Below are 13,855 nucleotides of genomic sequence, written 5' to 3'. Positions count from 1 at the left end.
TCATAAAATGGAATCATAAATCATGATAAAATTTACACGTTAAACGTCATTACAGAAATGCATTGCAGTGGTAATTTATTTAAAAATAGAGCTATTGAATTTAAATAAATATTGATCAATACATTATAAAGTGGTAGGCCTAATGTATTAATGGATTGCATAACAAATTTTGTCTATGCATAGATAAAAATTGCAAATTTCTATTATCGTAGGCTATTAGGCCTACTGTAGTGTAAAACCCGTGTCATCCTCTTAATTTTGTTTAATTAATATTAATTTTACGTCTTTCAGTAGGCCTACTTTTTAAAAGTTTTGAGTTTTTATGGTTCTAAATGGACCCAGGCATCAGTGGCGGTTCTAGGACCTTGTCAAGGGTGGGCCACCGGGGGGCTTGGAGGGCGTGGACTGTGGGTGGAGCATTGGGGGGTTCTCCCCCGGGAAAATTTGGAATTTTCAAAGTTGTTTGGTGACTTTCTAAAGCCATTTTTAACACCTAAAACCTTGCCTAATTGTCCATAAACTCCGCATTTCACCTGTTGTTTGTCATGAGCAAATAGACATTTTAAAAATTAAACTATGGCGATTGCATATTGCATTCATGAATTTCAAAACTAGACGTAGACTACGGCCATATCCTCCTAAAAAAGCCGTTGGGTGACTTTCTACAGCCAGTTTTAACGTCTAGAACTGTGTGCAAAACCTCCCATTTCCCCATTTTTATTTGCCATGAATAAGTAGACATTTTTAAAACTAACTATGACGATTGCATTCATAAATCTCAAAACATATTGTAGGCTACGGCAATATCGTCCAAAAGGCTGTTTACTGACTTTCTAAAGCCGTTATTGATGTCTATTTGTGTCCAACTGTCCAAAAACCTGTCATTTCACCTGCTATTTGTCTTTGTCATGAGCAAGTAAGTAGACATTTTAAAAATCAAACTATGACGAACTTGCATTCATGAATTTCAAAACATAGGCCTACTGTAGACTACGAAGCCATATCTCCTAAAAATAAGCCGTTTGGTCACTTTTATATGGCCATTTCTAACGGCTAGAACTGTGCTCAATAATTATCCTAAAACCTTCCATTTCACCTATTTATATGCTTTTTATATGTCATGCAAGCAAGTAGATACGTTTTTTAAACTTATGTTTTTCTACAGTCCATTTCATAGATCTGTCACAATATGTATAGTATCGAATTCAGTACCGGTAATAGCATTGACTATACAAAACTTTAACATTCGTGTTAATATAGTAAATGGTAAAAGGCTACTGGTGCTACCGCTGATTGCTGATTGATGCCTGTGGCCTTTGTAAAGTTAGTGGCTAGCAGACAATTTAACAACTATGGAACATCAGGAAATCAGCTGTTTTCCCGTCCTTGTATGGTCTTTGCTCGCGCGCTCGGCGCTCGCCTCTGCCCTAGCACGTCAACAGCTAGCTGACTGCTGTAAAAAATGGATGATGCGTATAACCACAGCCACCTCTGTATAACTAACTTTCCATTGCGTAATATTGTTTTATTTGCGGTGCTATTGTCCACAAAGTTGATCTATGTGGAACTTAATACTACTCCTGCCATCGCTTATTAAGTTTAATAAAATCAACATTGATGTCTGTTTTATGACATTGCGTGTTTTAAGGGCGAAATGTACGTTTAAATTTATTTTTCCAGGGTCCAAGGGGGGGCTTTAGCCCCTGTAGCCCTCCCCCTTGGAACCGCCACTGCCAGGCGTTCTTGTTTGTTACCATTTTTATGAATGGTGGCTATAGCTAAAACTACCTGATCTTATCTAAAAACAAAGGTATTGTCTATTGAGTAGCTCAGTACCGGGGAACGGGGAACCAAGCAATGGCTTGGTATACACTCGATTATAAAAACAATATAAAGGAAACCCAACACTCAAATCAGGAAAATCCGTCAAGTCGTTGATTAAGAATCGTGAATTAAAATAACCCTGTTCCGTTTTATTATATGTATTATATCTTCTCCTATTATTTACTAGAGGTGCATAGGTGTACAATCTAAAAACTGTTTTAAAACATGTAACATTATTACTAAAAAATTCAACACATTTTAGAATTAGGCAACTATTTACTAGTAGACCTACAATGCTTTGGTTTAAACTATTAGGCCTAGATTTAGGCCTAAGCTATTCTATAATTGATTTGAAACTTAGTCTATGTCATATTTTTTTTACGTAAGTTGGAAGATTCAATGACGAACATTTAATTTTAAATCTATGAATTAGTTATGAAAGTTACAATGGTTGATTACTGTATTAATTGATGGTTTTGGTTTATTACGACATTACGATTAAATTTGTTTTCCGTGTTTGAGAACTTGCGTGTATTTTAGCTTAATTTCGTAGATGTTTAATTATTTATTACCAATTAAACTGAATATTCAATATTTTTCATATTTTATTTTTTTTTTATACTGATAGCATTTTGTTTAAGATCAAAATCATAAACATTTAATTAATTGGCCATTGTACAGTTCAATAAAAAAACACCTTTTCATTACTTTTTAATTGTTTTTTAATTACAATTAATATTAAATTGGGCTAGTTATCTGTTCAAAGTGGAGTTGATAACAAAAAACAATAACGTTTACTGTATCTTCATTGACACTGATATTTTGAAATACGGCAGTGTACGATTATTTCGTCGTGCAAAGTTGGCAACGCTCCATGCAGTGGGCGCGGCTGGGTTAGCGACTTCCAGAGTTAGCGAATTCCGCCGCGAGACAAAATCGAGTTAGCGGGTTCCGGAGTTAGCCAATTCCTGACTGAGACGGTTAGCCAGTTCCAGAGTTAGCCAGTTCCGACACACGACCGAGTTAGCGAGTTCCTGAGTTAGCCAATTCCTACGTCTCACATAATCATCATAGATTGTTTCATTGTTGAGCATATTATAATAATATCTTGTCATAGATTAAACATAATTATTATTTTATAGACATACCACGAACAAAACAACCTGCGCAGAAACGAAAAGATGACGTGGTTCGCGCCGGTAGGTGTGGCGTACCATTCAAACCTGTGCGGCTCAAAATGGCCCAGGGTTCTTTTGTTTCTGGTATTACTATAATTTTATATTAATTACTATATCCAACACGGTACCTATATTACTTTTACCAGAAGCATTAATATTTTCTCTGCAATTAAATAAAGGTCATGACTTGTTACGTGGGCTGCCCTTCGACAGATTTATTTGTGAATAAGAAGTAGGTCATTTGTTCTCCTCCTTTAAAGAGACACCGTAACATTGTCTAATGCCTTTCTATAAGTACTTTAAACATAGGCTAGGTACTTTCATTTATATTAGTCATCTACCTTAAGCGATTTAACTACATTAAATACACCTGAGCCACTCAGTAGGAATCAGCTGGTGGTTAGATAAGATAGAAGGCTCTTTATCAGCAGCTCAAATAATGTGGAGCTTTTCAATAGTCAAAGGAGAACAATATGTATTCATAATTAATTATCATAAGACTTAAGGTGAAGGGAATTCTGAAATTAAAAAAAAGTCCCCCTCACCTATCCTGAACTCTACTATTCTGAACTCTAGGCTACGTAGCTGGAGCTACGTCTTAAGTGGAAGAACCACCGGATCATAAGGTTATTACAAAGCTATTGTTAGTAGGTGGCAATATTCCAACCCAGTTCTTAAAAATAACGTTTGTGTTTATACCAATAGATCAATGAGTTCCCCTCTATCATTGAGTATACACGTATAAGAGTTGTCACATAATGTTATTAGTTGTTACCGATTTTGGCTATGTAGTTCGGGCCGCTGACGCTTGGGTCGCGGTAGTCGGTATTGCAGTGCGCCTCTGAGGACCTTTTAACCATATAGTATTAAAATTGTATTATAAAACAACAAAACTAGAAACAAACAAATTTCATTAAAAATGACATTTTACAACCTACAATGAAAGTAATAATAAAAAACAACCAAACTGCCTTACCGACAAGCCCGAGGTGGAGTAGTTCAGCTGACACTACTCTGCAACAGCGCTGTTCAGGTAACGATAACCTCCATTGAGTGGCTACTCTAGTACGTGTATACTCAATGCCTCTATATACATTATTTTACATCCTTTGGACGCTAGGCACTAACCCAGAACTGTTTTTACCCATTACTTCATGCTAGAGTCGCAGAATCATCATAAAGTTAAAAATCCATTGCTGCTTGATTGACACCACTGATGATCAGCAATATTAACAACCCGGGATAGAAGGGTCCACTTTCCAACTAGACCAGATCACTTCTCTCACACGATATTACGCATTTGATATAAGCTCAATACTTATCTTTAATCAATGTTCTACATTATAACTATGCACAGACTAGTTTACCTGATACATGGCTTCATCACAGGCGTTCTGAATGCCAAGGTTGATCATGGTGTTCTGCAGGGAACGTCCCATGTAGAACTCCAGCGATAGGTAGTACACCCGCTGCAACAAATTATATCTATTTCAAACTGTATTGAAATTAATTGCATCATTTTTAAATCATCTTGAAGACAGATTTTATTTTATACTAAAGAATAAAGCCTACTAGTACAAGCATGTAGGCTAGGTATTTTTGTTCAATGGGTTAAAATTACCTAAAACGCAGGGATTGTGTTTAAGATTTGGGAGTAGAGGCTTTGGAAGTAGTCAAGTCAAATGAGTGAATAGTTGGGTAGCTGAGTGGACTTAGTACTCAACTAGTACCAGTAATCAGAAAGTTCCTAATTCAATCCTGAGAAAAATGAAAAACTTTTTAGTGGTTTTAAACTGGATCTAGCTGTCCTTGATCATTGGGCTTTTAGTTAATCACGGCTAAGAACTAGCTCAGTAAAAAACTTTCTCATTCTTTCTACACTCATCTTCACTTTTAAATATACATCCTTGTGAGTCAGCTTGACAAAAATCTAATTTAAACTAGTGGCTTTCAAAAGCTGCTTAGACCTATAATACAGTACTATCCTGAATGTGCCTTAAGAGAATAATAAAATAATAAAAGAAATCAAACAGTTATTTCATATTCAATGTCAATGAACACCAAACATCATGGGTCAGGGATAAACAGCACAAGTTTGGCAGATTGCCAGCAGCTGAACATAAACTACAATCATAGGTCTAGAAATAGTTTACTGTCCAACAGTAAGATTTGTATAGAGTAAAAAAATAATATGCTAATTTTACAGGAACTCTTCTGCTTTCCAAGTTTGTGTACTCTAATGGTACTATTTACTATTTTAGTTAATATGAGTGTTACCAGAATTGTTATAAAAATACAATACATGTAAAATTCCTGCGTATCTAATTTCTTTATATTTATTCATACATATTTAATAAAAAGTTCTTTGCAAAGTAGGCTAGTTTGCTTGTTTTGATGAATGTACACATTGTATCATAATAGTACGTTATTATGTTTACATAATAAGTCTACTGCATTTGGTAATAACATCAAATATTTTCTTATTGCCAAAGTTTTCTTTATCTGAGTTTTAAGTTATCTGTCAGTTGTTTGTATCTGTAACTATATAAAAGTAAAAAAGCTCAGTGAATATCCTTAGGTTCAACAAACCAATCCTCCAAGATAACATGCAATACACATACATTTCTGTGTATATTTTAAGCTGGACATGACTACAGGTTCAGTATAGAATGGAGTGAGATGATCTGGGTTGTGTTGTTACTGACTTAAGCAGGAAACCCTGTCCGACGCTCTCCGATCTATTCCGTTCCGTTCAGTCTCCAACTTGATTCGATGCCTTCCCCTCTTTTTAAGGCAATTTAGCCTGTCGCGATGAAAAAGCATCAGTCGCGATGGAAAGTTCTTCCATCGCAATGTGTTGTATGACCGGCACACAAATTTCTCGCTCGCTTGTTATTTTGCCTAGTTTTGTAAACACACAATAAACTTGTCATTTTATTGAATTGTTCCCTTATTTCCTGGCCAGGCTTTGTCCTTCCTGTTATCATGATAACCTTCACTTACTGCATAAAGAAAGGAATACTCCCTAACTGCTTCAAATAAAAGTTCGTTTACACTCATGTCACTAAGCTTAACAGTGACTAATCAGCTGGTGCCCGCAGAATTGAGAAACATCGGATCCAACATCTGACAACAATGCCCCAGAGAAAAATATCATCGGAAGGTGTTGAAACGGAACTGAAGGGAGAGCGTCAGACTTGTGGGTTACAGTCCATTTAAAGCCTCGCAAAGCAATTTTGACGGAGGGTATTGGAGAGCGTCGGATTGAGAGCATCGGACTAGTGGGATTCTTGCTTAAGATCACATGTTTCTTCTGTCAGGACTATTTTATTAAAATCCCAATCTTTTTTAACAGCTTGATCGATCCACTTTCAAACCATCAATAGAAAATGGGATGAAATGGGATGATGGGGTGGGGGAGAATTTGGCAAAAGGTTGTATAATATGTTACCTGCTCATACTAAGTCTTACATTGAATTTTTTGTTATCTATTTATTAGAAAAATTTAGTAATTTATGTGTGTAAAATGTGAAAGAAATTGTAGATCATATCAAGGAATGAAAAATATTGTGATGAAAACTGTATGAGGTTGCTATACATGTTTTTAATGTTGATGGCAATAAATGGATTTGATTTGATTTGTTTTGATTTGGTTGTGTTGCTAGCCTAGTGGTTAGGCCGGGCGCGCATTATCCCGACCACGACCACGACCACGACCAAACGCCCGACCAGTGGTTATCATTCACCATGCTACCAGAGCACGACCCGACCAAGGCAACGAATGTTTTACAAACTTCAGTGTCAAGATGATTGTTGAAGAAGTAATTGTTATGGTGCATTTGTATTGTAAGTACGTTAAGCGGAAGAAGACACTATACTGGGTATATCCAATGTTAACTGTTAGGTCTGAAAGGGCATTTTGCAACATTTTATGAAGAGCTACGTCAATATGAAGACAGGTTTCAAAAGTGTCAAAATCCTGCGAAATTTTACCAAATGAGTCACTTCACAGACCGGCGCAAAAAACTAGTGCTCACCGTTTGATTGATCTAGACTGGTCGGGTCGGAGGCAAGTCGGGGGTAGTGCGCGTCGTCCCATTACATTGTGTGCTATTTTTGGCTGCAACAACCAGCGGGTCGGGCCCGACCAAACTGGAAAATTTTGGTCGTGCGACCAGGGCCCGACCAGTCGACCAGTGCGCGCTGTTTCATTTATTTCTATTATAAAACTGGTCGTATCTGACCAGTCGGAGTCGTGGTCGTGGTCGAGATAGTGCGCGCCGGCCCTTAGCGTCTCAGAATTTGGTACGGGAGGGACCGGTTCAATTCCCAGCAAATCCACAAAACTTAAATGGGTTTGGACCGCCAAATGTCTAAGTCAAAATGTGTTTCTTCCATAACCCACCTAGTTAAGTCCATAAAATTGTGTACAAGTAAATTACTAAAACTAAATATATCAGTAGCAATACCAAAAATGATGTATTAATAACTTGCTAGCAATTTATTAGCACTAAGCGAGATAAAAGTTATATGGTAGGTTGTATTAATAGTCAAAGATGGTAGTATAGGATTTAGGCTATAATATTAAAACCATTAGATAGTGAAATCTGACAAGGTCAATTTCAAACATCTTGGCCCAAAGTCACTGATATAAACTTGAGAAATAGTTATCGCTTAATTCCTCTAAAGTGTTGAAACTATAGAAATCACTAACGTCACTAGTGTTAGGATCAAGGTCCCTGTGGATGTCACTGACCAGCTCGTAATCAGATCTTTGTCGTTACTCAAGTCTGGCTATTTTTGATCCTGATCCGACTTTGTCATTGCAGCTTCAAATTAGAATTAATGTTTGGTAATGACTTCAGTAGGCATTACTAGTACCATAGATAAAAGGAGTATATACACTTAATAGGAGAATTGTACCTACACTATTATGTACACTGATTCCAGAAAGTTATAAGAAATGTCAATTTTTTCATATTAATTTTTTTTTTCATTATATTTTTAATTAAAATTTGACACCCTTATCTTGAAGTAAAAGTTAATAATTTATAACACAACTTCATCTATAAAAAGAATGTTGGCATTAAAACCATAGTGGGAATTAGCCTACTGTTTATGTTTTTCTAGTCTTGTAAACGCAATAATACAAATTCTTATGATTCTGATGCAAACTCGAGCGGCAAAACAAGGTAAAAAATAGCAACACAGATTTGATGACTGAGTTCGTTTATCATAAGGGATCCACCAATTCTGCCGACTTCAAACCAAGCATTTCACACCAGCCTCTGCATGAGGTGAATTCATACCCTCAATCTACGATGCTATTAATTGCCTTACCGGGAAAATTGATCATATCTGATGGTGCATCCCACTGACAAAAATGTTGGACCCATTGTTGGCCTGAGCATAGTACCGGTAGGCTAGTTTTGTTGTTGACTCCCAAGTTGCAGAGTACAAATCACGTACAGCTTTAACTGACTTCATTGATCTATGTTTGCGTAGATAGATAAGTGAGATGCTACAATATTTGCTATTCCTAGTTTATCCCACTGTGTTGCCATCCAGCTTTTGATAACCAATATATCAACCTTTGGGGCTCAAAAGTTATGAGTTCAAACTTCAACCTCGGATGACTTTGGTCAAAGGAGGCATCTTATTCATTCATGCTAATAATTTTGATTAAGTTTTAGCTTATCTATAAGTATAAAAGAGGATGTTTGTATTATTTGGCAGTGATAAACTCAGACACCGCTGAACCGATTGCCACGAAACTTGGTACATACGTGTAGAATTTCATGGAATAGGTTTATACACCATCAATTTCGTGATCCGTCCAATCGGCTCCGCCCCAGTGGCTCTGGACTTTCCCATGTTAACCTTATGAGAAATGGAATTAATGAATCTTAACAGCTGTTTCAATTAAACAAGTTGGTTCTGTTCTATGATGTTCAATAGCATTAATGTAACACGGATTACCAACAGGGTGCAGCACTATTATTTCTTTTACATTTATGACAACAGCTAATTTGCAACCAAAAGGTGAGTGAGCATAGCGAACGAACTTCAACCTGGAGGCGAGTTAGCGTAGTGAATGAGCTAACCTGAAGGCAAGTGAGCGTAGCGAACGAGCTAACCTGAAGGCAAGTGAGCGCAGCGAACGAGCTCCAACCTAAAGGTGAGTGAGCGTAGCGAACGAGCACCAACCTAAAGGTGAGTGAGCGGAGCGAACGAACTTCAACCAGGACGTGATTGAGCCATGCGAACGAGATCATCTTGAAAATTAAGAGGTTAAACGGGGCAAAGCCCGCGGGTTACAGCTAGTTCTCTATATAGGAAATTCGCTAATTATAAAACACAATTTGTAAAATGTTTTCCTAGGAAAAGAGATCAGTCAAACTAATTATGCACTCCTGGACTGAAGGTGTAAATTGTACTTTCTTGAAGATAAACCGGAAGGCAAGTTATGAAGAAGCAGACAGTGTTAGATATGAATGTAAGGTCAAGAAAACATGATAACAAGTTACCACAGATAAGATGTGACTTAGTGAACTTGAAGGTGACGCACAGATAATCAGTTTTTAGATAACCTAAAAATCCATGGTAATTGCTTACTCGTTGCTCCTAATTGTAATTGATAAGCATAAACTTAGAACCAGAAAAAAACAAAAGGTTAAGTTACAACTATGTAGAAAAGACCGTTTAAGGTAGTTGATGGTGATACTTACAGCCAAGTTGAGGACAGTGTAGAAATCCAAGAATCAATTATTATATTCATAATTAAATGTGGGTATTGCCTCAAAGATTTTGTTAAATGTAATCCTTGGGAAAACTTCTACAGTATGTGTTACATTAGACGTGAGCGTGGTCAAAACCATTTACAAAAGATTTAATGGTTGAACTTTAAACTAGGGCATTCTTGGTAAACAGATAACCTCATTCATTTAAATTGTCAAATTGATAACAAAGTTACTTAATTAAGTCTGTCTAGTGGAAAAAAACATTATCACATTTTATTTTAAGAGCGGTTCTTTTTTAATAAAGGCAAATTTAGGTAGGAAACGTTCCATAGATTTTAAGACTACCTACCTACTTAAATACGAAAGAAATAAAAATCACTCAATTACGGATATTCAAATATATTTATTCAAGATATTACATGCATGGCTTCTCAAAGTTTAAAAAACTTGTCGGCAAGGACCAATAGATTTATAAAAATCAATGGTAACCGAAGCACAGCTAACGGTAGATATTTAATTCTTTCTGTCTATGCTAAAACTAAGCAGCTTGATTTTCAATTTCAAAAACTATAAAACGTTTTGCCTAAAAATACAGTAGGCTTAGAACTACTATTTTTTGGAAGAAATTTCAGCATCACAATTTTATTAGGTAGCATTATACAATTTCCGAACAGACCATGGTTAAACAGTTCCGTTGATCATCATATTTTTACCTTTATTTAAAAAAAAGGGTTGGGAGCCACTTAACCTAGAATTTGTCTGTCTTTAGGCGTCAACCAGTGCGTAGAACAGTGGAACGTATCAAGCAATGCAGGGGATGAGCCGGTACAGCACAAGAATTAACTTAGAACTTCTGAAATTTAGAATGGTGTCTGGTCTCTGGTGTCATACTGGGATGCGAACCCAAGACCTCAGTGCCCAATAATTGTGCTGAAGTCTTTCTGCACTTGTCACTAATGCTATTTGAAATTCTTTAGTCAGGACTCTATCGGGGATAGCAGAGTTGGTGGCAAGTGAGATGCTAAGATATTTTGATACTAGGCCTATGTCTGTATATAAGGTCATACTAGGATGAACTGAAGGATTTTGGCAATGACCAAACATAGAGACAATTGAAGAACCTAGGTAACATTTAATTACCGATAAACGCCTCATCCAGTGACCTGCAGCCTTCAGCAAGAGCAAAACAAACACGTACCGTACAGCGCTTTCAGGTCAAAGCAACAGACGCTTCCAATGTTATCTTACAGCATACCGGTACTCAGAAACAAGTCGCTCCCCACCATAGTAAAAGTAACATGATACACTTCATAGAAGTTATGCCGCCACTAGTGCCACAAATCCAGTTCCTATACTGTTTCTTTTGTTCAATATTGATTTTAGAGTGATAAGTTACGGTTAATCTCATAGAACTTATGACTTTTAACACAGATAAGCAGGCACTTACTCAAAAAAATTTATGCTGAAAGCTTTTAAGAGTCAATATTCTAGCCTAAATATGACCAGTTAGTTTCTAAAAAAGGAGATGTCCATTGACATGTAAAATAAAAAAAATCAATAGGTACTATTCATAAAAGTTCAAATAGGCCTTACAAGTTAAGTGTGTGTGAGTATCATACCAAACCTTTAAATGGGATGTCAAACTAAAAGATTACAGTATCTTTTGGTGCAATAAAGGATCTGAAATCTCGCCTTTTGTCACAATTTTTTTCTTTTATGAATGTCAGGAGCTCGTCAAACCAGGCTAAACTCATTTAAAAATATGAAATGCCGCTTTGAGCCGCTTTGAGTACATATATTTTCTTCCTTTTCAGATAGGCCTAGGCTACGCAATAATTAGAAACAGGTCCTCCTCACTCACTGGAGTCATCTCGAAGGCTAGAAGGCGCTCTGAAGTGTGAGGCTAGAAGTGTGGTATCTGGTGCAATTAGGTGAAGAATAAAAGATTTCACAGCAGTAAAATTGTGGCAGCCTAATCACCAAGTGTGGCCCTAGCTTGAGCACAAAGCATTTCGGTTTGATGCCATTTGTTTTCCTCTTGCTTAGGCCTACTGTATACCCTATTTTCTCGGCAAAACAATATTGATTTGATTAATGTGGCTACGATAGTCCTAAATCCTCGTTTATGTCATTCAAGGGAAAAAAATGGACGTTAAATTAAGTTAGGCTAGGTAAATTACACGGTGTATAAAAGAATTCCTTTTTACGCCTTGGGCTAGGTAGGCTACACTTGAGCTTAAGCCAAGGTAGGGTACAGTTTCTTAACTGGCTATGATAATATCGATTGAAACTATCGATTCGATTAGTAAACTTTCATGCGATTTTTTCACCATCAGCAAGTTTGGTTGGTTAGGTTAGGTTATGATAGTTTAATTTTATAATAGATACCTATATTTAAAAATATCGATTATTATACAATATTTTCAATTCGATAGTTTCAATCGATATTAGCATAGCCCAGTTAAGAAACTGTAGGCCTACCCCCAAGGGGTGCTAAACTTATACAAACGTAATCCCTATAAAAGTTTAAACTTGGGGCCTCCAATGCCAAAATTTGTCGTTGGTTGAAAGAGGTAAAAATTCAGTGATTGACTGACCATTTCGGAGTTGACTCGAATGCTGTCTGATTATTTCAATTGGATCGTCTAGGTATTAACTTAACGGTGCAGCATTTTTAATACGAGTAGAGGCCTACGAAGCAAGCTCTACTTGATCCTGACAATAGGCTTACCGGTATGTCCTTCTCATGCCTTGCAAGTTGAAGTTGAAAATGTCTTTATAACATAATTAATTTACGTTGGGCCTTATAACTTAAGTGGAAATTTTAGTTACTGTAACAATTATTGACAATAAGTTACTACAGTTATTGATAGTAAAACAAAATCATCCCATAGCATAGCAGTTTAAATCAATTTATTAATTTACGTTGGGCCTTATAACTTTTTAAGTGGAAATTTTGGGTACAGTTTCTTAACTGGGCTATGCTAATATCGATTGAAACTATCGAATTGAAAATATTATATAATAATCGATATTTTTAAATATATCTACTATAAAATTAAACTATTATAATTTTAGTTACTGTTGTAACAATTGACAATAAGTTACTACAGTTATTGATAGTAAAACAAAATCATCCCATAGCATAGCAGTTTAATAAATTTACAATCAGGGTCTTAACAGGTGATTTTATGGGTGGTTATGCAAGCAACTTCATGCTAGGCCTAGTAATGACCAAATGTGTATAAGAGTATGGTTTTGGCAGATTTTTTGTTGTAAACATACACAGAATTATTAAGTTGAAACTGAAAGAATTTTACTTACTTTTGGGTCCTTCTCGTAGTAGTGTTGCTGTGTCCTGATCCATCTTCCGACCAAATTATCCCTGACAGAGTAAGCAAGGGCAAAATAATAGTCCCTAGACGTCGCAACATTACGGTCTTTGACCAATGTAAAATGGAGATGCCTATTAAAAGTTTTCTTGATTGAAGCGACATTTTCGACGTCTGCAATCCCGCGGACACTAATCTGTTTGCGTTTATCATTGTCTGACTGAACAGGTGACATTTTTAACTTATTAGAATAACCCTAACCTAACTGAAAGTTTTAACAACAATGAGCGCGACTCGATGAGAAGTAGCTCTCAAAATCAGCCGGTTGGTTGTCGGTCACCTCTACCAAGGTCGTTTCCCGACCAATCAGAACGCTGCGAATGCTGCAATCACGCAGCACGCAGACGCTAACAGCTGACATCAAGACACGCACTTTCGAATCTTTCGATATGTCAGAATGTCATTCACGGCCGCTCCCAACCCCAACAACAATCACGGGCCACGGCCTTGATGGAATTAATTGAGAGATTCTAAAAGTGCAGAAAGGGCAACCAGTCACGTGAATTGTCAATCAATAGAATCATTCGAAATTCGTTTTTAAGCTATACAGACATATTTTGTGCTGTACAACACCACCTTATGCTCCTTGACAAGACAACTGTTTATTTATTTAAATAACTAGGTAACCGGCCTTCGTACGGGGTTGGCTTACTATAAAATTATTATTGCAGTAGTTATACTCGTGCCCTGCGATTGCAATGGGGGAGGACGCATGGTTTTA

General features: G+C 36.6%; 1 protein-coding gene across 1 annotated transcript in view; it reads right to left on the bottom strand.

The window, feature by feature from the left end:
- Positions 1-13,395, bottom strand: part of LOC128985579 (glycogen phosphorylase) — a 31,873-nt gene extending 18,478 nt beyond the window's left edge. The window contains exons 1-2 of the mRNA XM_054405193.1: positions 13,067-13,395; positions 4,370-4,471 (exon numbers count right to left, since the gene is read on the bottom strand). Of these exons, the coding sequence (XP_054261168.1) occupies positions 4,370-4,471; positions 13,067-13,309 (345 nt within the window). The 5' untranslated portion in view covers positions 13,310-13,395. The remainder of the gene's footprint in view (positions 1-4,369; positions 4,472-13,066) is intronic.
- Positions 13,396-13,855: the final 460 nt, after the last annotated feature.

This window comes from Macrosteles quadrilineatus, unplaced genomic scaffold (assembly GCF_028750875.1).
Source record: "Macrosteles quadrilineatus isolate MER2022 unplaced genomic scaffold, UCM_ALF_1.0 Scaffold_2__2_contigs__length_208266976, whole genome shotgun sequence".
In the NCBI taxonomy this organism is placed as follows: Eukaryota; Metazoa; Arthropoda; class Insecta; order Hemiptera; family Cicadellidae; genus Macrosteles; species Macrosteles quadrilineatus.
Note: the sequence above shows the minus strand (reverse complement) of the source record. Positions and strands in the feature narration are given on the sequence as shown.